Here is a 23,458-nt window from a genome sequence, read left to right as displayed (position 1 = left end):
CTACAACATCTTGTGTCAAGGTCTTGTCCACGATGATGCCAACACCGTTTCTCGTTCTATTTGTGCCCGAATACCTAAGTTTAAACCCTGAGTTTTCTAGATCCTTTGCATTAAGACCAACCCAGGAAAAAAAAAAGAGTTAAAAACTTTCTTAGGCGCGACACAAATTTCAGCACTTACAAGTTAATGTACTCGATGTCCATAAAACAGCAGAATTCATTAGGGAAAAACACGAACAATCAAAAGAACTCTCGAAAATGAGCTTTGATTATAAGAATAAAATGTACAAAGAATTATAATCGTGCCCTCGCTACAACACATGAACTGCAGTCAAACAAGTAGCAAAACTGATGTTGCATAGCGTAATTGAGTAAACGAAGTTTACATATACAAGAGTAAGCTTTCTTTCCACATATGATCCAATCGCCTATTCACGGGCCAGAAAGAAGCTTTGCCTAATAAATATGATCCCCTCGGGGTGTTGAATATCTTGACATCTTCCATTCCTGCTCTTTACAAATATTACATCCTCGTTTTGCAGCTAGTTTATGCGGAAACTAGGGAATTCAACTTTCCATTGTGAGTTCTTGCTGCCTCAATTTCTGCTCCGGCTATTTCCTGGTCAGCCTGCCTGGGCCTGGGAGAGAATTGAAGACACGAGGCTTATTTAATCTATACAACCACAGGAAAAAGGAGGATGCAAGTTACAAAACCGTAGCGCAGGAGGAAAATTCTACCTTAAAAAACAGACCGCCTACAAATTTACAAACGTACATTTGCTCCCAATGCTTCATAATCATCTCATCTTCCACAATCATGTTGTGGAGGATAATACACGTTATCATGATCGATCGAAGAGCCTCGACATCAAACATTCTAGCTGGAGCTTTGAACTGCAAGAAGGATATGATTTATTTTTAGGGAGTTTTAACGAAAAATCACATTTTTACACTAAAAAGTCAAACATGGTACTATTCATTTTACCCTTTATTTTGTCATTATCATTAAAACTCAAAGTTTTCAAACCTTTTTCATTAGTTTTCCTTTATTTTTAACCTCTACTTTTAGGGCATACAAACGCAAGGGAAAAGTTGTATGTGGTAAGGTGTTTAAACTATGTGATAGTAGAGAAAATAATTTACACTTTCACACATCTTCTGTCGTTTAATAGTCAAACTTCATACGTGGACGAACATGCTCTGATTCTATAAAAAAAAACTAGACTTCAAACCCTAAAATTAATTAAGTAAAATTTCCTAATTTTCTATACGAGACAACACTCGAAATCCTCACGCCAAAAACCATTATGACAAATTGTGAGTATCATCACAATTATATTGACAAACCCAAGTTCAACAGCTCTTTGAGGTGATCAAAACAACATTTAGTCACATTTTACTGCAAGGATTAAGTAGAGATCTGCATAATTCATTTTTCAATTTGTGCCAAATTTTGGTTCCCCATGTGTCCCGAATGCCCAACCCAACTGAAGGGTGTTGTGCGCCCCAAGATTCCAACACCTGCCACCTCAATTTGTTATTGTGTGCTTTTTCACTACGCCTCATGGTACTTAGAATTAAGTCTGTTTATGGCTTGATCGTACATCGATGTGAGCAGTAAAATATAAAACTGGGTCCTGCACAATGATGATGATGATGATGATGATGGTTGTTGACAATTATTATTAACACTAACACATGCCACACATATTATTCCATTTGAAAATGTTTCTCCAAAAAGCACTTATGTGTCAGAAGTACTTTTATTGGATGCGCTTTACCATAAGCACATTGAAACGTTTAACAAAAACAAAGCGCATTGTAAATTTTTTTGTTAAACTCTATAGAAACACTTTTGGTTATTTATAAAATATGTATTGGTTTGTAATGTTTACTGCATGTAGTTAGTTCAATGATAGATAATCCAACTCATAAAACTCATGTTCGAGCGAAAAAAAATTGGGTCCTCCAATCTTCGCTTGCCACCAAGGAGAGAACGAGGGGAGTGTTTGTGGAAAAGATAGTGCGAGGCTCAAGTTAGTAAGTGCTTGAGATGATTGCTCTAAAATTTAGAGAGATTGTGTTGTTTTCCTCCCTTTGGAGGTGACTTAATTGAAGTCTTTGGGATCCAAGTTACCATTTCTCAATTTTTCCATAGCCCACAAGCTATTCCCGTTGAAAATAAAAAGGATTTTTTTTTTGAAATAATTATTTACAATAAGGGAGAGGGGATATAATTAGCCTCATAATGAATTAGCAATAATGTGGTTCAAATTCGGTTTTGGCAAGAATCGAACTTAATACCTCTCACTTACCAGTGAAGAGGAATACCACTAAACCGTAGTATTAAGTGGCAAAAGGAAAATATTTTAGGGATATGATTTAATTAGTGATTTTATATGATTTAATTAGGTTTGATATGATTTGATTTGGTCTAGGTTTCCTTGTCTTGTTGACAAAGGATTGTTTTGATTTATTTCCTAGTATTGCTCCCTTGTAATCTTATAAATACCTCTTTATTGAGAAGAATAAAGAATTGAAGTAGTATATTAAGAATTGTGGGATTGTAGAGAATTCTACATTTACCATAAACCCTTTATTTTCAACTATCCCATCATGGCAGGGTAGTGGAATACCGCAACAAGTTTAATGGAGGAGTAAGTGCTCACAAGTGTGTTTAAAATTACTGAAAGCATTTTTTGGTAAAAATACTTTTGGAACGAATTGATAGACAAAACGCAAGTTAATATCCAAGAAAAGAACTTGTAGTGTGGCAACAAAACATGCAACCTTAGACAAGCATGCTAAAAAATGCTTTCTCAAAATTGTCTTCCATTTGTGGCAAGGCCTTCTGCAGTACTTGTTCAGGTCTTCACCCTAAAATCGCGACTGCAGCCCGGTGTAGAACATAACACAAGTGCAACTTTGCACTAGCATGCTAAAGATTATCTCGCACATTTTCAATTCACGGAGGCCCTGTACTGATCGAATAATAGTTTCCCTAAAAATTACGTAAATCTAAAGAAATGATCAATGAAATCCTTGCATAACTACCTCAAGTTATCAAAATTCAGTTCCACTCCAGAATTAGAGGGATTTATAAGAATTCTAGAGAACCGATCAAATTACAGATCCATTGAGTCTGATTTCTAAACTACTTATGCAGCTTACTCGGTTCCCTCGCTGTTGGTAGGTTGCTACCGTGCACAGGAGCTGCTGTCTCAGCTTACTTGTTGTTGGTGGGTGCCATACACCGGATAAGCTCCATATGCAGCCGAAGCTGCAGCATACATGCTAGGGTCATGATGTGGTGGTAGAGCATAGCCGTAACCTTCATAAACAGGTCCTCCGTAGTAGGCGGCACCTCCCCATTGGTTACCAAAATCCGATCTGAACTGCTGAAAAATCAAAACCAAGGAAAACAAAAGATTCGTGAGAAAAAAACTAATGGCATGATAGAGGAAATACAATTGTATTTCATCGCACAATTTTGTTGTGGACTTGGGGAGGGGGTTTCGAGAAGAGAGAAATAATACCTGCTTATTTGCTGGATTGCGTCCCCATGAAAGTCGGACTGTTTGCTTGCCAATTACTGTGCCATTGAGTTTCGGCAATGCCTCCTCAGCATTATTTCTGTCACAAGAGGTCAAAAGGGATCACGTCCCAACTCGTTGTCAAGTAAAAACTATACCACCACCAGTGTTGCAGACCAACATCATGACAAACAGTTTACCTGTTAGCAAATTGTACAAATCCACATCCTTTTCCAACTGGTATTTTAACAGAAACTATCTCGCCATACTGAGAGAAGGGCTGCCTGAGATCTTCATCAGTAACATTTGGATCAAGCCCCCCGACAAATATCTACAAATGACACATTCATCAGCAAAGGTTGTAGAGACTAGAGAGAAGCGCAGTTTCGATTGGTTAAAAAACCATGAAAGCTAGAAGACTCACTGTTGTGTTTGTAGAATCTCCATCAAATTGGAATCCCTGGGTTGGTGTACCATTTGAAACATAACCCCCTGCAGAAAGCACAAAATATAAGCATATAAAAGAGAACTAACATTAAAGCCATGGTCATGCAGAGATTAGCCTCTTTCATAATCTGAAAACCATCGTTCGGAAACGGTATCTAATTTGCTGGAGTATAGATCACAAAGGACAAGAAAATTACAAATAGCTTTTCAAAAGTAGTCCAACAAATGGAAGACGATTGATGATTACAACTATTCCAGAAAGATTTCATCAGTTTAATGTGCAATACGTGGGAAATAGGCTCCTACTTGCCAAAATGAACTTTAAACACCTTATAGAAGCAGTGAATATTTCTAGCAATAATTCAAATATGCCATGATGGAGGTAAAACTACAACATGACATTCATATAAATCCTTACTAATGCACGAAAGATTTGGAGGACCAAAACACAACTTCAAATAGAGAGGGCAAGAAGACGCAAATACCTTACTTACCAAAGAGAAGAACTAAACCCCTCCTTATCTAAAAGTAGAACTAAATACCTTGTGAAGAGTATTGTTGTTGATACCCAGATGATTTCCTAGGAGTTGCAGCACCGATGCGCATAGGCCTGCTGGAACAAAAGGTACCATTCATTTCAGTCATAGCCTGTGACCTTTCATTCTCGTCCCCAAACCTCACAAAACCGTAACCCTTTGAACGGCCAGTATTGGCATCAAAGACGACTTTTGCAGCTTTAACAGATGGATATTTACTAGAAAAAGTTTCGTGCAATAAACTATCTGTAACATCTGCAGCTAAATCTCCTACAAAAATGGAAAGATCAGGAGCATTATCTGAACGCTTATCACCGGTGCTAAATGTAGCCCAGTTCAGACGGAAGGGCTGTTCTGTGTTGGGCATTAGAATGCCAGCGTAGTTCTGTAGAACTTTCTCAGCTGTTGCGTGTGAAAAGAATTCCACAAAGCCGTAGCCCTCGGATAAAAGAGTCTGCTTATTGCGAATAAGCTTGATGGAGGCAATCTGCAGGACATAATAAATACATGTTATCTAAAAGGGCAGTAATGATCAATTACATAGACAGAAAACGTCTGCCAGAGAATGCCTTATGAAGGCCGTATTATTTTGTATATTCGATTAGAAAACAGAACAACATATATGTATGTACTCAAAATATATTCTCCACTTTTGTACTTTTTGGGTTCGCTTTTTAGTAATTGCCTCAAATATGTAATCAAAAGATGCTCCAATCACCAACAGTTGTACTTTTTATGAACTAGTACAACGACTTCCAGTACAATTTTAGAATTGCCTCAAAATACCAAATGAGAAAAAAGCCCAGAAAAGTAGTGTTCGTCATGCACATTCCCAAACAAAATTAGCCACCGAAAGGGAATCATCCCCTCTTTAGTTCATAACTAATTAGATTTAGCTTTTAACACTTTCAGGCCTTGTTTGGTACGCCGAACTATATTGCTTATGTTTGCCCTAATTTGTGCATTGGATAATACTGGCTATATGAGTCGCCAAAATTACAGCATTTTTATCATGTATACCGAATGAGTTCAGATAAATATTCTGACCCATAAAACTTAATACAGAATTATACGAAAATTAAATGAACAATTAAACCATGCAAAAAATCAACAAAATGCTTGCAACCCAATTAAGCAGAAACCTCAAAGCATGCAACTTCCAACCCAAATGTCAATTTTTTACAATAAATCAAAATAAAATTTTCATCTTCAATATGAATAATCATGCTACCAGTAAAAAAAATCCATACAAATACGTGTACGTGAATATATACAGAGGAGAGAGAAAAAGCAGTGAGAGAAGAGATTAATAGACCTCGCCGGTGGAAGCGAAGCAGGTGTGAAGGTAATTCTCGTCCATCCAATGGTGCAAATCACCGACCCAGATGGTCTTATTCTCGCCGCTGCCAGATCCCAACTGCTGCTGCTGCTGAAGGTGTTGTATGTGCTGCTGCTGCTGGTACTGGTGGTACGCCATGTAGTGCTGCGGCGGAGGCGGAGGAGTCGCATAGTGCTGCGGCGGCATCATCTGGTGCTGCATTACCATCGCCGTCGTCGGGTACTGCATAGCCATCCACTGCTGCGGCGGCGGCGTCTGAGCTTGGGCCTGTTGCGGCTGCTGCGGCCGTTGGTTATGGTTATTACTCGGTTGCTGCTGCTCCTGCTGTTGCACCGACGAATCAGAGCCGTTCGATTGCATCCTCGCACCACAAAAACACACTCTTTGTTCTCTCTCCTTCCGCTAAAGGACGCAGTTTAATCCGAACTTAAGGAAGTTATGGATTCAACGAATCTGAGAAGTACTTCTGGGACTGGGAGTTCTAGAGAGAGAGAAAGAGAGAGAGTCCTTCCGAATCTGGAGGTTTTAGAGATAGAAAGTAAAAGGGAGGGGGGAGGGGCTTGGGCTGCGGGGGCAAGGGGAGGATATATTTGTGCGGATGACGGATTCATGGGTTAGCTTCGTAAAACGCGGTTGGTTTCTCCACCGTCGGATCAAACGGTGAGGTCTGTTGCTCACCGTTGGATCTCACACACCCAACTGATAAGCACTAGCACAGGCTGTTTTGTTGATCCGCCGCCAGCTGCCTTGCCCAAGTACCTTTTTTTTTTTTTTTTTTTTTTTCAAGTGATGCTATTCATACTATATTTTTATACCATATTTTCATACCACCATGACATTTGATGTGGACAGTCATATCATTTGAATTAATCAAATTTTTAAATTTAGTTCATTATTTAATAAACTAATAATTAAGAAAAACTAGTTAATTAAATGATGACTCCTTTGATTTTGCAAATTTTTCAAATGATGTGGCTGTCCACATTCGATGTCACCTAAGATGGTATAGAAATATGGTATAAAAATATGGTATGAATAACATTACTCTTTTTTTTAGGCAAGTGTTATTGGCACTCCAAAAATCTCATTCTACACTTCTCGCAAATGTATTTTTCTTTCAAAATATAGAAAGTTTGGAATGTAGAATGAGATTTTTGAAGTACTAAAAATAATTTTTTTTTTATAATATTTTTTGGGGCTTTGGATTTGCTTTTTACTGTTTTTGGATTCTGTTTTCACCGCAACCTTAAACGCCGAAATTTACCGCGTGACGTCACTTTCTGTTCTTGAATTTCAGTGAAGATTTACTGAGGTGAAAGGAAATCCTGCTTTTTACCGGATATAGGTAAGTACGGAGGTCGGGGTAAAACCCAGAGGAAGATCTTTGTTTGCCAAACTGAAGTTATCTTCTTTTTCTGGAAAGGTTAGAGTGATGGAATAGAAGGGTTACCTAAAACAGAAGGGAACAATACAAATCAAATCAAGTTAGATTTAGAGAGAGAGAGAAAATGGTAGCTGCAATCAACAACTGGAGGGGAATTAAATGTTAGATTCAATAGTTATTAATCATTCACTATAGATTCATGCACTGGTTTTTTTTTTTTTTTTTTTTTTTTTATAATTATAATAACTTTTATCAAGGGCGAAGTCAGAATTTAAAAATGAGATAGCTATATCTTAAGCTAATTTTTTTCTTAACAAAAATTTTAATATTTTAGCAATTGTGAAGTATTTAAAAAACAAAAACAAAAACAAAAAAAAAAAAAAAAAAAAAAACCTCCCTATAAAAAAAGTATTTTATATGCAAATAAAAGAAGATTGTATATTATGGGGTGCATTTTTGCTCACCCATACTAACCATAGGGTATGCTTACCACCCATTCCATTCCAATGCTTTCCATGTGTAATCCACACTAACTCTAGTTAAATGTAATTTTTTTTTTAATTTTTTCTGCTTTAATTAATACTCTCTACTTTTACTCATTTACTCCCATATCTATCCTTTCATTTTAAATATTTTATTAAAACTTGAAACTCTCCTTTTTTTTTTAATACAAACAGGCTCTGTGCATGCATCTTCTGGGTTTTTCATCTGTTATTTTTATCCAGCTAGAAAGAGGTACACAAGTCCCATCTATTTGCTGGTTAGGATTATTATAGGGTGTCAATTTAATTCAATATTAAGTACTTTGATGCTTATACAAATGGAACACCAAGATTCCGAAGAACCAGTGATGCCAAAGAACCAGTTGATTGTATACATTTAGATTCAGATTCCGAAACCTTTGAAGTCTTGGATCAAAATGAAGAAAAATGAGAATTTACAAGCAAAGTCGATGATATTTCGTTGGGGGTGACTTTTGGTAATGAGGATTATGCATATAATTACTACAATGCATATGGTAGAATTGTTGGATTTAGCGTGAGAAAGAACAGAGAGACTAAAGACAGGTCAGGTGTACTAAAGAAAAAACATTTTTGTTGTTCTTGTGAAGGTTAAAAAAAAAAAAAAGGAGAACTTCAAAGAAGAAAAGAGAAGAAACAAGATGTGGTTGCAAGGCAATACTTGCAATCAAACTTAATTTAGAAAGGAGGCTTGTTATGACAAATTTCGTTTCTGAACATAGTCATGTTATTGTTCCGACATCAAGTTCCGATTTGTTGAGGTCTCATACTTTACCACTAAAGCAGAAGGTTTTCAAAAAAATAAATTTTATTCAGTCTAATTGTAACAATTTGATAATGAGAAAGCACATCGGGGTTCTTAAAAAGGGCGACTTAGAATGTTTGCTTGAATATTTTAAGAATAAGCAAACCGAAGACAAGTCATTTTTCTATTCTCTTCGAACAAACGAGGATAACGAAATAAGTGGTTGTTTTTTCTGTGATGGAAATTTGAGGCACGATTATACTGTATTTGGTGATGTTGTGTGTTTTGAGACGACATTCAAAACGAATAGACACAATATGGTTTGTGCCCTAGTAGTTAGTATCAATAATCATGGTCAAACCATACTTTTTGGATGTGGTTTGCTAGATGGAGAGACAACAAATACATGTGAGTGGCTATTCAAGACCCTTTTACAAGCAATAGATGGAAAAGCACCAAGAATCATATTTACTGATCAAGCCCGGCTAATCAATCGCTGCTATGATTAGTGAAGTATTTCCTAATTGCCACCATCGTCTCTTGTTTGTGGCACATATTGTTAGTGTGTAAATTGTGATCTGATATGGCAGTGGTGGTTCTAGCTCATATTGCCATAATAATTAGCTAAATGTTGATATAGTTGTAACCTTTTCTTATTTAAGTCTCATAGGTCTTAAGTAAGTAAGGTGCCAAGTGTCTTCATCTCATAGGGTGTAAGAGGGAGGGTTGAGATTGTTTTTATGTATTTTGAATACTGCCAAAAATGTATAACCATTAGAAGTAGAGTGATATTCCTTCACTCTCTCTCTTGTGGATGTCATGGTGAATGTGTGTGAATGAGAATCTCATAGTCATATTCTTTGTTGCTTTCTCTTTTCTCTCTTTTCTCTCATCATCATCATATTCCATCTTTGCACTGGAATTCTTCTAAATTCCATGTGAATCTGTGAAGTCATAGCTCAAAGTGTACCGTTTTTCCTCTTACTCTAACATGGCATTAGAGTCAAATTGGGTTTGAAACCTCTGGGCGTTGATTCTATTAGCGTTCATTCTCGCAATGTCTTGTTGCAGAGAAACTAGTGAGAGAGAGGTGTGATCTTAGTTTAATATGGATGGGTCTAGCGGAAGGGAGCTTCGAGCTCCGATATTCAACGAAGAGAACTTCGATTTTTGGCAAATTCGAATGAAGACAATTTTCCGATCTCATAAGTTATGAAGTATTTTTAGATAGGTTTTTCTTCTCCAGTGAAGACAGAGGAAGAAATAACAGAGCCAGAGATGAAGTTGCATCGCGAAATTTTGGTCAAGGATGCAAGGGCTCTTGGAATCATTCAATGAGCTGTATCGGATCAGATTTTCCCGCGCATTGCAACTCTAGAAATGGCAAAAGCATCATGGGATATTTTGAAGCAAGGGTTTGTAGGAGACAAATAGGTACGATCTGTGAAATTACAGGGTCTTCGTTGTGATTTTGACTATACCCGTATAAATGAAGGTGAGTCTCTAGCTGCATATTTGGCTAGGTTGTTTGATTTGATAAATCAGATGAAAAGCTATGGAGAATATCTTAGTGATCATAGAATTGTGCAAAAGTTATTGATCAATTTACCCAAAACATATGATAGTATAGCTTATGTTATTAGAGAATACTAAAGATATTGAAGTGATTGATGCTCAAGATGTGGTTGCTATATTGAAATGGTATGAATTGAGGCTAGCTAGACATGGAGAAAGTAGTACTTAGCGTGCATTTGCTAGTTTGAATATCTCATCGAAGAATGGTAAATTTGGTAATCAAATACCAATGTTGGTGGATCAAAATTTCAGAAGAATTTCAAGTTCAAAGGGAAACTAATAAATGAAACTAGCAACACTGGTGGTGCTTCCAAATATTATGATAAGCTTCACTATGGAGAGTGTTGGCTAAAAGGGAAGATCAAATTTCACAAATGTGGTAAGCTTGGCCATATTGCCAGGTTCTTCAATCTCAATAAAAATGTTCAATAAGGGAATTTTGCAAACAAAGTGGAGGAACCTGAAAATCTTTTCCTAGTTAAACAAACAAGTGAAGTGAGAGCTGTGAGTGACATTTGGTATATAGATAGTGGATGTAGCAATCATATGACCTCCAGAGAGGATCTGCTTGTGGACATTGATTGAAGTATTAAAGCAAAAATGCAAGTTAGCACAGGGGTTCTAGTTGATGTGAAAGGCAAATGAACTCTTGTTATTGACACTGAAAATGGAAAGAGGTATATCAGAGAAGTCATGCTAGTACCTAGACTTGCAGAAAATTTACTCAGTGTTTGACAGATGACTGAACATTGGTATTTTCTTGTGTTTGGTGATTACAAAGTGGACATCTTTGATGACAGAACACTGAAAAATTTGGTGGTTAGTGTGAAGCAAAAGGGGAACAGGTGCTTTCCACTAGTGTTCAAATCCAATGATCAATTGGTACTAAAAGCTAATGTGCATTAGTGTACTACAATGTGGCATAGAAGGTTTGGACACCTAAACTATAGGAGTCTGAAGCAATTGCAGGAACATGATATGGTTCTTGGATAACCTCTAATGCATGACAGTGAAGGTATGTGTCAAGGCTGTGCATTAAGAACCATATGGAGTCATTTTAAAACTAATCAACATGGAGAGCAAAGATGCCACCGGTGCTTATACAATAAGATGTGTGTGGCCCCATGCAAACACCAGCAATGAGTGGACATAGGTACTTCATTACATACATTGATGATTACTCAGGGATGTGCTGGGTCTACTTCTTGAGACATAAGTCAATAGTCTTTCATGTGTTCAAGAAGTTTAAGGCTATGGTAGAGCTTCAAAGTGGTTATTTTGTGAAGCAATTGAGAACTAATAAGGGATGAGAGAGTTCACTTCAGGTGAGTTTAAACAGTTCTGTGAATCTTTGGGGTTAGAGAGGTAGCTCATTGTTGCATATTCTCCACAACAGAATGAAGTTGCAGAAAGGAAGAACAAAACTATAGTGGAGATGGCTAAATGCATGCTTCATGAGAAAGATCTTCCATGTAATCTCTGGGATGGAGCAGTGAACACATATGTGTATTGCTAAACAGGTGTCCCATAAAAGCATTGGAGAATATTACACCATTTGAGAAGTTCAGTGGAAGAAAACCTGGAATTAAACACCTGAGATTGTTTGGCTTAGTGTGTTATTCTCTCATTCCAGGAAATTTGAGGCACAAACTAGAATAAACTAGGGTCATTGGTATCTTAATTGGATATGGTACTTGTGACAAAGGTTATATAGTGCTTAATCCTGAAACACAGAAGGTGGTACTCTCAAGGGATGTGATGTTTGATGAGAATGGCAAATGAGATTGGGAGAGACATAAAGTCAAGGAAGTATGCATCCCATTTTCTGCAAATAAATCTCTAGAGATAAGTGAAGTTGATGAAGGTTTAGATCCCATGGAACATGTTGTATCTGAAGGTTCTCAAATCCAAATTAAAGGCTTTCTAATTACTGTCTCTAGTGAATCAACCAATTATATTTCTACACCTTAGTATGATGATACTCCACTGAGATATAAAAACTTGAGTGAGATTTATAAGAGATGTCATCTGTGTATCATTGAATTGGAATGCTATGTTGAAGCTGCACAAGATGAAACATGGAAGAAGGCAATGGAAGATGAAATATGTATGATTGAGAAGAACCAGACATAAGAATTGGTAAAGAGACCATCTGATAAGCCTGTGATTGGGGTAAAATTGGTGTATAAAACAAAGTTGAACTTAGATGGCTTTATTCAAAAGAACAAAGCTAGACTTGTTGCAAAAGGCTATGCACAAAAGCATGGGATAGATTATAATGAAACCTTTGCACCTGTTGCAAGGTTATACATAATAAGGACCCTCATTACACTGGCTGCAAAGAACAGGTGGAAGCTATTTCAACTGGATGTGAAATCAGCTTTCTTAAATGGTGTACTTGAAGATGAGGTGTATGTTGACCAGCCATATGGGTTCATTGTGCAAGGAGAGGAGGATAAGGTTTACAATTTGCACAAAGCTTTGTATGGTTTGAAGCAGGCACCTAAGGCCTGGTATGGAGAAATTGATTCATATTTTGCACAATGTGGTTTCAAAAAGTACTAGTGAGGCAACATTATACACCATGTGTAGAGGATACTCAAAGATGATTATAGTATTAATTTATGTAGATGATATAATATACACTGGAAGCTGTCAAGAGTTAATGGATGAATTCAAAGCTGATATGATGCATAAATATGAGATGAATGATCTGGGACTTCTACATCATTTCCTTGGTATAGAAGTTATGCAAATTGAAGAATGCATATTCATACACCAGAGAAAGTACGCTTCATCTCTATTGAAGAAGTTTGGACTTCAAGATTGTAAACCTGTGAGCACACCACTGGTACAAATGATAAATCGAGGAAGGAAGATGAAAGTGGAGTTACAGATGAACCTCAATACAAAAAAATTGTAGGCAGTTTGATGTATCATAGTAACTAGACTTGACATAATGTGTGATGTATGTTTGTTAGAAAAGTTTATGCACTATCCTACTAACAAGTATTATGGGACAACAAAGAAGGTTCTAAGATATGTTTAGGGGACTCTTGATTTTGTCTTCGAGTACAAGAAAGGCAAAGGAACAATTCTGATAGGATTCTGTGACAGTGATTGGAGTGGTTCAAAAGAAGACATAAAGAGCACAGCTGCGTATGCCTTTACCTTTGGCAGTGGAGTTTTCTCTTAGGCTTCAGTCAAGCAACAATGTGTTACTCTATCCACAGTTGAAGCATAGTATATTAGTGCATATGAGGCAACAGCACAGGCTACCTGGCTTAGGTTTGTTCTAGAGGATTTTGGTGAAATGCAATTTGTTGCAACACTAATGAACTGTGACAATACTTCAGCCATAGCTATAACTAAAAATCCTATCTTCCATAAAAAAACCAAGCATATAAACAGGAGGTATCATTTCATAAAGGAGGCATTGTAGCAAAGAGTGATTACACTGTCCTACAAAGGGGCAAGTTGTTGATATTTTTACAAAGACATTAGCAAGAGAGTAATTCACCTATCTTAGAGAACTTCTCAAAGTGAAATCAGTTCACAATTTAAAGGGGGTTGTTAGTGTGTAAATTGTTATCTAATATGGCAGTGGTGGTGGTTCTAGCTTATATTTCTAGAATAATTAGCTAAATGTTGATTTAGTTGTAACCTTTTCTTATCTGAGTCTCATAGGTCTTTAAGTAAGTAAGGTGCCAAGTGTCTACATCTTATAGGGTGTAAGATGAAGGGTTGAGATTGTTTTTTTATGTATTTTGAATACTTCCAAAAGTGTATAACCATTAGAAGTAGAGTGATATTCCTTCACTTTCTCTCTTGCGGATGTCATGGTGAATATGTGTGAATGAGAATCTCATAGTCATATTCTATGTTGCTCTCTCTTTTCTCTATTCTTACTCATCATCATCATCTTCCATCTTTGCACTGGAATTCTTCTAAATTCCCTGTGAATCTGTGAAGTCATTGCTCACAGTGTACCATTTTTCTTCTTACTCTGACACATATATTAGAATGTTGCAAAGAACTTGAATCATGTTTTCGGTGAGTTTATATCATTTGCACTGGATTTGAAAATATGCATATATGATCCAGAGACTGTTGAAGAATTTGAATCAAATTGGAATAAGTTACATGATGCTTATGAATTTAGAGGAAATATTATGTGAGAAATAGGCACAAGTTTATGGTCGAGACCACTTTTGTGCGGGTAGTATTCTTGACCAATACCTATTATATTATTTTTACATATTATTTTGTATATACTTTATAATAGGGGCACAAGTTTCTTTTTCTGTTATAATATGATAAATTTCCAATTTTTTTCTAAGGTATGACAACAACACAAAGAATTGAAAGCATAAACAAGTTTTTGAACAAGTATTTTGCTCGAAACCTCCTTCTGTAAGAATTCGTTGTCCAATATGATAAAGCAGTACCGGATCGAAAAGAAAAGGAAAGGCAAGCAGAAAAGGCAACTAAACAAAAATGGCGTAGTTTGTATTCTGATTGGACTATGAAGATGGAAGCAACAAAGCAATAAACAAGTAAGATTTTTTATTGTTTCCACGAGGAGGATAAGAAAGTTTTAAATTTGAGGGAATTTTATTGTTTCTACAAAGCAATTTTATTTTGATGAGTTTCACCCCAAAGAATTTTTTGGACTAGCTTTTTGTACAATTTTATTTTGATGAGTTTCATCTCAAACAACTGTATTTTGAATGACATCATTTGTCCTATTAGTTTTGTCACTGAAATTAGTTTTTGTTGGATATTGACGAAGTGATTTGATATGATTCGTACGTTCATATAAATTCATAATCATATGCAAATGGAAGATCAAGCTCACATATTTTAATTACCATAAAAATTTGATTACACATTGATTACCATAATCTCCAACTAGTTACAGATCCAATTTATAATGAAAACTCCTTACATGATCACACAATAATGAAAGCAGAAAAAATTAAAAAAAAAAGGCTTAATTAGAGTTGGTGTGGATTACACATGGCAAGCATTAGAAAAGGTAGTAAGCATACCCTAGAGTTAGTGTGAGTGAGCAAAAATCAGGCCCAGCCCAGGCCCAGCCCAGGCCCAGTGTAAGCAGGACCATTGTCCAGGGCCCAAAATTTAAAGGGGCACAAAAAAAAAAGTCCAAATAATTAGGTATAAAAAAAAATTGTCCAGAGCCCAAAATAGGGAATGGAGGGCAAGAGGCCCAAATTTGACAATTAAGGGAAGGGCCCAGGTTTTCAGGATTAAAAAAAAAAAAAAAAAACAACAACAATGTAAAGGGACCACTTGTCCCCGGTCCCCCCCCACCATTAACCCTAATTCCCCTTTTTTCCAATTCCCCACCCCTTTGTTTCCCCCCACTTGTCGTCTGTTATTTTCCCACCCACCTCATTGTTTCCCCACTGCCATCTGCGCTGCTGCAGCTTCCAACCCCGACACCACAGGCCCACAGGTCCTTGTCTTTCTTAGCCACAAGTCCCTGCCACCAATTGCCGTTGTGCATTCACCAACCCAAGTAACTTTTGAGGTAATTTGATAAACTAATTTTTTAAATTTGAATTATTAATTCATAATTTAATTAAATTTTGCAAGTGACATAGAATTATATGATAATTGATGTATAGAATTATTGTTGTTGATGGATTGAATTCTTGATTAATTGAATTATTTGATTTCATATGTGTTAGTGCTTTTATAATATGTTAGGCCATATGTGTTAGTGCTTTTATAATATATAATAGATGTTAGTGTTTTTATAATATATAATATGTGTTGGACTTGGAATGATAATTTTAATAGGAAATTTTTTTTGTTATATCATGTGTAGGTAATTTTTGCAAACAAATTATCAAAGCCATGTCTTTTAGGAAACAACTCTCTGGTAATATGAAAAGGAAAAAAAGGCAAAGGATAATGAAATTGCTAAAAGTTTAAGAGGATCTCTTAATAAATTTTTTTCTACAAAGAATGAGTTGGTTGAAAATTTGAGAGAAAATGATGTTGGTGAAGAGTCACAAAAGTTGTTAGGGAGTCTCATGATCATGAAATTGGTGGTTATGTGGAGGAAGATATTAATGACCAAGAAAATAGTGGTGATTTAGAGGAAAATGTTGGTTATGAGTCTCAAGATCATGAAAATGGTGGTGATGTGGATTTAAATGTTGATGATGATCATATTGGTGTAGAGGAAAATATTGAATCTCTTGAATCTATTTTCCATTTAAACATTTATGATCCAAAAGTTTGGGATGGTCTTAATGCAGAAATGAGAGACTTACTTATAGAAAAGGGACCAATTCGAGAAACTAATTTCACGTATCCTAAGGACAAACTCTCTAGAAAATTTTCATCACACTACTATAGTCGAAATTACGAATAGGTGAAATTTATGACAGGAAATGGCTTGTGTACTCAAAAGAGTTGGATAGTCTTTTGCTTTTGTTGTAAATTGTTTAAAACAATTGCCTTAAAAAGTGAGTTAGCAAAAGATGGAATTAGTGATTGGAGACATCTTGGTGAGAATGACCAACATGAAGAGTGTAAAGAGCATCTCGTTAATTCGAGAACTTGGGTTGAGTTGAAAAGTAGATTGACAAAAAATCAGACAATTGACAAAGAATTTCAAATGCGAATCAAGAAAAAGACAAATTATTGGAAACAAGTGATGCTTAGAATTATTGGAAACAAGTGATGCTTAGAATTATTGTTGTTGTGAAATGTCTTGTCATACATAATTTAGCATTTCGTGGAACAAATGAAAGACCTTATGAAGATTGTATTGGCAACTTCTTAGGTTTACTTGAAATGATTGCAGAGTTTGATCCAATAATGCAAGAGCATTTTCGACTCATTAAGAATAAAGAGATTCATCATCACTATTTGAGCCATAAAATTCAAAATGAGTTGATAGCTACTTTAGCTTCAAAAGTCAAAACCACAATCATTAAAAAAGTCAAAGAAGCCAAATTTTTTTTTGTCATTCTTGATTGTACTCCTGATGCAAGTCATGTGGAACAGATGAATTTAATTTTGAGATGTGTTGACTTGTCAAGTAGGTCAATAAATATAAGGGAGTATTTCATGGAGTTTTTAAGTGTGGAAGATACATCAGGATTAGGACTTTTTAATGAGTTGTAAGATGCCCTAAAGTCTCTTGATCTTGATATTGATAATGTGAGGGGACAAGGTTATGATAATGGATCTAACATGAGAGGGAAACACCAAGGTGTCCAGAAAAGATTGCTAGACATAAATCCCAGAGCTTTTTACATGCCATGTGGTTCTCATTATCTTAATTTAATAGTTTGTGATATGGCAAGTTCATGTCTTAAAGTAAAATCTTTTTTTGGAGCGTGTCAATGCATATATACAGTGTTTTCCAACTCTACAAAGCGTTGGAATATTTTGCTTGAACATATTGATGGTTTAACTTTGAAGTCATTGTCAACTACTCGATGGGAAAGTCACATTGAAAGTGTTAAAGCAATTAAGTCCCAAGTAGCCCATGTTAGAAATGTTTTGTTTAAATTGGTGGAAATTACTGAAAATCCCCAATTGAGTAAGGATGCAGAATGTTTAGCATCAGGAGAACTTTCAAGTTTTGATTTTGTATTAAGTTTGGTTATTTGGCATGACATTTTGTTGAAGATTAACATGGTGAGTACAAAATTACAATCTAAAGACATGCGTCTTGATGTTGCTATAAAGGCATTGGAAGCACTTGTTACGTTTTTCGAAAACTATAGAGAAACTGGTTTTGCTTCTGCCATGAGTGATGCTAAAGAAATTGCACTTGATTCAGAAATTGACCCTGTTTTTCAAACTAAACATCATAGACCTAGAAAAAGACATCATGATGAAGTTGATGGTAATGAGAGGGAACAACAGTCTGCTGAAGAATCATTTAGAACAGATTATTTTCTTGTTATAGTGGATATTGGTCTTTCTCAACTGAAACACAGGTGTGAACAGTTAAAGGCTTTTGAATATATTTTTGGCTTCTTGTTTGATGCATCGAAGTTAATTTCATTGGATGATCAAGAGCTAAAACAAAATTGTATGAATCTTGAAGCACATTTGAAACATGGAAATACCATGGATGTAGATGGAGCCAACTTATGTTCCGAATTACAGGTTTTGCAAAGCCGACTTATGTTCCGAATTACAGGTTTTGCAAATGATGTTACTTGAAGAAGCATTTCTCTCTAATAACCCTTGGACATCCATGGAAATAGCAAACTTTGTCAAAGAAATTGACATGTGTCCTAATGTCTTGATTGCTTATCATGTAATGTTGACTGTACCTGTGACCGTGGCATCTGCAAAAAGAATTTTTTGAAAATTGAAATTATTAAAATCTTACTTGTGGACCACTATGACTCAAGATAAGCTACATGGATTAGCAATCTTATGTATTGAAAAGGATGAGATTGAAGACTTGGAGTATGATGATATAATTGATGATTTTGCTTCAAAAAATGCTAGAAGACAATTTCTTAAAGGTTGAAATTTGAAGGAGATTTGCTAGGAGTGGTTGTATATGATTGTACTTTTGATTGTCGGGGTTTAGGTACTTAGTCCCCCCGTTGTATATTTTCTCAAGTAATATAATTTGGGTGTGAGGGCCTAGCCCCCAGCTTCGACTAGGTTCCAGCCCTCGTTAAATTTTTTTTTTTAACATATGTTTTTGTATTAAAAATGGGCACATTTTGAACTTTCGCACTAGGCACCCAAAAACTCAAGACCAGCCCTGGCAAAAATGCACCCTACACAAAGTGTATGGGGAAGTAAATTTGTTGCGAAGTTGTCGTTTTCAAAATTTGAACTAAAAGCTTTTACCAACATGTGAAAAAACTCTAAATCAAAGAAATAAGCTTGGTTGAGGCGATGGCTTTGAAGGAAGGTCTGAAATATGTAGTAAGAAAATGATTTTCTAAGATTACGGTGGAGGGCGATTCCTGGCCTATTGTCCAAGCGGTCCAAGGTCGGTGTAGTGTTCCCTGGAACCTTCTATCCATCACTGAAGACATTAGGTGGTTGACTACAAAGTTTTCTAGCATCAAATGGAACCATATCTTTCGTGAGACAAATTTTGTTGCTGACACCTTTGCACATCATGGCCTTAATGTCTCGGGGAGTCATATTTGGGAGTTTTGTATTTTAAATCTTGCTCGGAATGTTTATTTCTTTGATTGTATTGAAAATAATTGTATTTGTGATTTGTTTTTCCTTTTAATGAAGTTTTCTTCTATACATATATAAAAAAAAACTTACATGTGAAAAAAATAGGGTATTACTAGAGTGTAGTAGTCTTAGGTGGATGAGTTAAAATAACGTTATAACTTATGAAGAACTAAATGTAATTCAAACACACCCTCATAAAATACCATATTTCCGCATCTAGTTTTTAATTTCTTCCAATAACATTTGCTTCATTGCAAATTGTCTAGTGCCGACTCTGGAACTTGAAATCGTCTCTCGCGCTCAATGCTAGCTTTTGAACTCTCTGATTCTCACAACAAACTCTTCTTTTCTCGCTGGGCTTAGACGAAGACATAGAAATACAATAGACATACCCAAATTAATTAAGACAAAGCAAAACAACAACTAAACTTAAATACCCTAGATATACGGAGAATGAGGGTTTTGCCTGCACCAAAACAGTCCCATAATCCCATCAAGGAGTGTTGATTGAATTTTAAAAGTCACCTAACACCAAAATGTGTCGGCGAGGAAGATCCTTGGAATAGGCACCCAATGGGTCGACAAGCAAAGGTTGATAGTTGAAAACTCGCGACAACAACATCTAAATAGGTAAGGGGTTCAAAGCATATATGTGAGACAAATTTAGACATATACTAAGACAAAAGCTCATAGCACAAGCTGAAAACAAAGGCCAAATATGAAGAGCCAATTCAAATAAAAGAAGAATGAGAGAGGTTATTAAGACTTCGACAAAAAAGAGAGAGAGGTTATTAAGATAAAAGAGTGAAGGAAGTATGAGATTGAAAAAAAAAACATAAAAGGATTACCACCGACCTCAACCAAAAGTAGGACAGGCGACAAAGAAATATAAGTTTTGAGTTTTGGCAAGAGTGAGAACCAGGTCCCCCAACAATTTTTCAACTTCTGGTTTAGTGACAATTCATACACTCTCAACTCTCATAATCATTTTCCATTATATAATTATCTTTTTTTCTTTGGATAAATTACACAAACTAACTCAATTATAGGTTGAACCATAATCGCATACTTCATGTTTTAAGCATTGTAATGTCATACCTCAACTTATAAATTCGTTGCAATGTCAGACATCCGTCAAATTTTCTTTCAACTTGGTTGGTCAAAAAAAAAAAGAAAAAAAAAACCTTTCTCCCTCCTTTCTCCCCAGAATCCATTTGTCCCTCTTCGTCCTCCCCTTTTTTCTCCCCAAAACCCCTTCATACCTGGGGGTCGAACTCTCCAAATTCCCCAATTTCTCAGCCCCATAAATGCCGAGTTTTGGTGGCGCTTCTAGAAAAGAGTGGGCTGAGCTCTGACTGATCGGAATTTCTCTTCTACAGGTCCTCATAAGATCTTCGTCGTGAAGCCGTGTTTGTTTACCTCAGATTTCTTTAAGGTAAGTGTTGCCCCATCCATTTGTTATGCGATCCTAAAATTCTCAATCGAAGCCCTAAATTTAGTTACCTTTGACCTCACATTCATTCGATCTCGCTTCCTTTCAATCTTCGCCGCATCGCATCTCGCCTACAAACGGAGAGGAGGAGATGGTTGGGAGAGATCAAAGGGTGGTCGATGGAGAACAAGACGAATGATGACGATTGACGGAGAAGACGAGGTGTAGAGGTTGACAGGTGAGGCGATGCGACCCAAAATTGGTTCTGGTTTTGAGGCGAGGCAACGTCAGAGAGTTGATGTGGAGTCGGCGTCGTTTTGGTTTCCAATGAAGCATTGGTGGTGCTGGTTCGGCGGAAATCTTGAAGTTTCCCAGGAATTAGTTTCTGGTGAACTGGGGAAAGGAATTCGGGGGAGAGGAAGAGGGATAAACTGTATTGTCAAATTTTTAAAGAAGAATTAAGAGTATGTTTGGTACTCTACTTGAATCCAACTTTTTAAACTCAAAAATAATTTTCAAGTTTTAGGCCTTAAAAACTTGTTTGGTAGAACTATTTTTAAAAACTGAACTCAAGACTTAAAAATATAGTCTATTATCTAAAAACATAAAAAGTGAGTTTTTAAAGTTTTTAAACTTAAACTCACTCATTTCTTTTCTCTCCCTCCTCACCTCTCACCCCAAATCTATCTCTATTTTTTCTTTTTTCTCTCTCCCCCTTCTCTTTTTTATTTTTTAACTTTTTCGTCACTCCTTCAATCCGGTCTCTTCATTCTCTCAGGTCTTTCTGTCACTCCTCTTCCTCTCTATCTCCTCCGATCCTCTATCTTCTTTCTCTTTCATTCAATTATCTCTTGCTTTCTTTCCTCCTCTCTCATCTTTCTCCCTCTACCCTTCTTTTTGGATTTCTTTGTTCAGTTTGAGTTGTAAGATTTAAAATTTTTAAATCGCATACCAAACAAGTTTTTGAGTCTTAAAGAAAATTGTATTCAAGAAAAGTTCTTAAGAAATGTTTTAAGAAATGATAAAAATTTTCAAATAGGATACCAAACCAACCCTAAATTTTCTGACATACATACAAATTCTTATGCTAAGAATTTAGTTGCTAGCAGTTATAGGGTTTACAAAATATCATGCCTGAAATAAATTGAAACAAAACAATGAAGCTGACTTTGGCCGGATAGGAAAATAATTGAAATGATCGAGGTATTTGAGGTTGGGGAGTCGGAGAGGGCAACGGGATGGGCGCCAGTGTGGAGGTTCTCGGCAAGCACTTGAGAAGGAAGATGAGGTACTGGGCCCACCTTTTTCATTTTTTTAGTTTGGATAAATTACAAAAAACTACCTCAACTATTGGGTCATTAACAATTTCATACCTCGTCTTTAAGGGGGGGACGAACTAGGTTTGGTTTGGGTGTTTTTTTTATTTTTTTATTCTTCTTCTTCTTCCTCCTCTTTCTTCTTCTTTCTGGTTTGCAGAGGGTTAGGTTTGTGGCCATGGGGGACGAACTGGGTTTGGTTTGGGTACCCAATAGTTGAGGTAGTTTTTTGTAATTTACCCTTTTAGTTTTTATTTTCAAAATTTTATTGCAATCCACGTGTCAATTAATAGAGGGGATGAAGTGGGCTCCGCACCTACCAAGTCAGCAAGTTAACGGAGAATTTGACAAATTTTTTAACGAAGGTATGATATTGCAACGAGTTTGAAGTTAATGCATGACATTGCAATGTTTATAAGATGAGGTATAAGTTTGTTATGTAACCCAAAGTTGAGGTGGTAAAATGTAATTTACCTTTTTTGTTTTTATTTAGTATTAGTAAAGATGTAAGGCTTGTTTGAAAGTACTTTTAAAATAACTGAAAGTGCTTTTGGTGAATTGATTTTAGGTTTCAAAAGCACTTGAAGTACTTTTTGGAAGAAGCACCAAATGTGTGCTTCTTGCAAGAAGCATTTAAAGTGTTTTTCCAGGGTCTACTTAGATTTTTACTAAGGATTGGTTTAAAAAATATTTTCACCAAAAGTGGTTTTAGTCATTTTAAAAGCACTTCTAATTAACCTCATAACTAATAGTTTCTTAATTATTTGTCATCGAATTTTTTTTTTCTTGATACAACAATGTATTTACACTAGGGGCTGGGTGAATAAATTGGTTACTAACTTGCCATTTACGAGATTCGAACTTAAGACTTCTCACTTACAATGAAGAGAAATATCACTAGACCAAAATATTAAGTGACTTTATCATCAACTTATTTGTTTGTATCTCTCAACTTAATTGTTTTATAAAACACACAATCAACCTATTTATTGAAGGGTCCCTTAGGAAGGGGGCATGGGAAGCCTGAAGAAGAAAAACCCATTTATTGGAGGTGAAAAACTATAGTGATATAGAGAGAAAAATTAAGAAAAATTCTTTGTCACTAGGGACTTTGGATGTCATTTTCTTTGTCACTAGGGACTTTGGATGTCATTTTTCTATAGTTTGTTCCTCTTACATTGTTATTAGTGTTATTTTTGGTGTAGAATTGTTTACATGAAACGTTTTAGTGGTTGTGATAATCGTCATCTTTTGGCCCAAACACGCAACCAACATAAAGTTTTGGCTCTAACGTTTGAAATGGGTATAGAGCTGCATGGCGTGCAAGCAATCAAGGGTTTTTGGAATCCAAAAATATTTCGTCTAAAAACACATTCAGACATTTTAAAAATACTTTCAAACGATCCATAAATGTAGCCATT

At 36.0% G+C, this 23,458-nt stretch overlaps 1 protein-coding gene and 1 long non-coding RNA gene across 3 annotated transcripts; both read right to left on the bottom strand.

Annotated features, from left to right (window-relative positions):
* Positions 1 to 246: 246 nt before the first annotated feature.
* Positions 247 to 793, bottom strand: LOC139198266 (uncharacterized). The gene is made up of 2 exons (XR_011583633.1): positions 738 to 793; positions 247 to 637 (listed from the first exon to the last, which is right to left on the bottom strand). It is a non-coding gene; the product is annotated as an uncharacterized lncRNA (long non-coding RNA).
* A 2,233-nt stretch (positions 794 to 3,026) lies between these two features.
* LOC103421136 (polyadenylate-binding protein RBP47-like) lies at positions 3,027 to 7,442 on the bottom strand. Of its 2 annotated transcripts, none has more exons than XM_029106904.2 (6): positions 5,831 to 7,442; positions 4,522 to 5,002; positions 3,957 to 4,024; positions 3,733 to 3,863; positions 3,536 to 3,632; positions 3,027 to 3,397 (listed from the first exon to the last, which is right to left on the bottom strand). In XM_029106904.2, the coding sequence occupies exons 1-6, from the start codon at positions 6,212 to 6,214 to the stop codon at positions 3,221 to 3,223; spliced, it is 1,338 nt and encodes a 445-aa protein (XP_028962737.2). In that variant the 5' UTR covers positions 6,215 to 7,442; the 3' UTR covers positions 3,027 to 3,220. The 2 variants fall into 2 exon arrangements, with proteins under 2 accessions (XP_028962737.2, XP_028962738.2); XM_029106905.2 differs by having other exon boundaries at positions 3,027 to 3,394; positions 5,831 to 6,634.
* Positions 7,443 to 23,458: the final 16,016 nt, after the last annotated feature.

The sequence above is a fragment of the Malus domestica genome, chromosome 08 (genome assembly GCF_042453785.1).
Source record: "Malus domestica chromosome 08, GDT2T_hap1".
NCBI lineage: Eukaryota > Viridiplantae > Streptophyta > Magnoliopsida > Rosales > Rosaceae > Malus > Malus domestica.
This window is presented reverse-complemented; position numbering and strand designations above follow the sequence as displayed.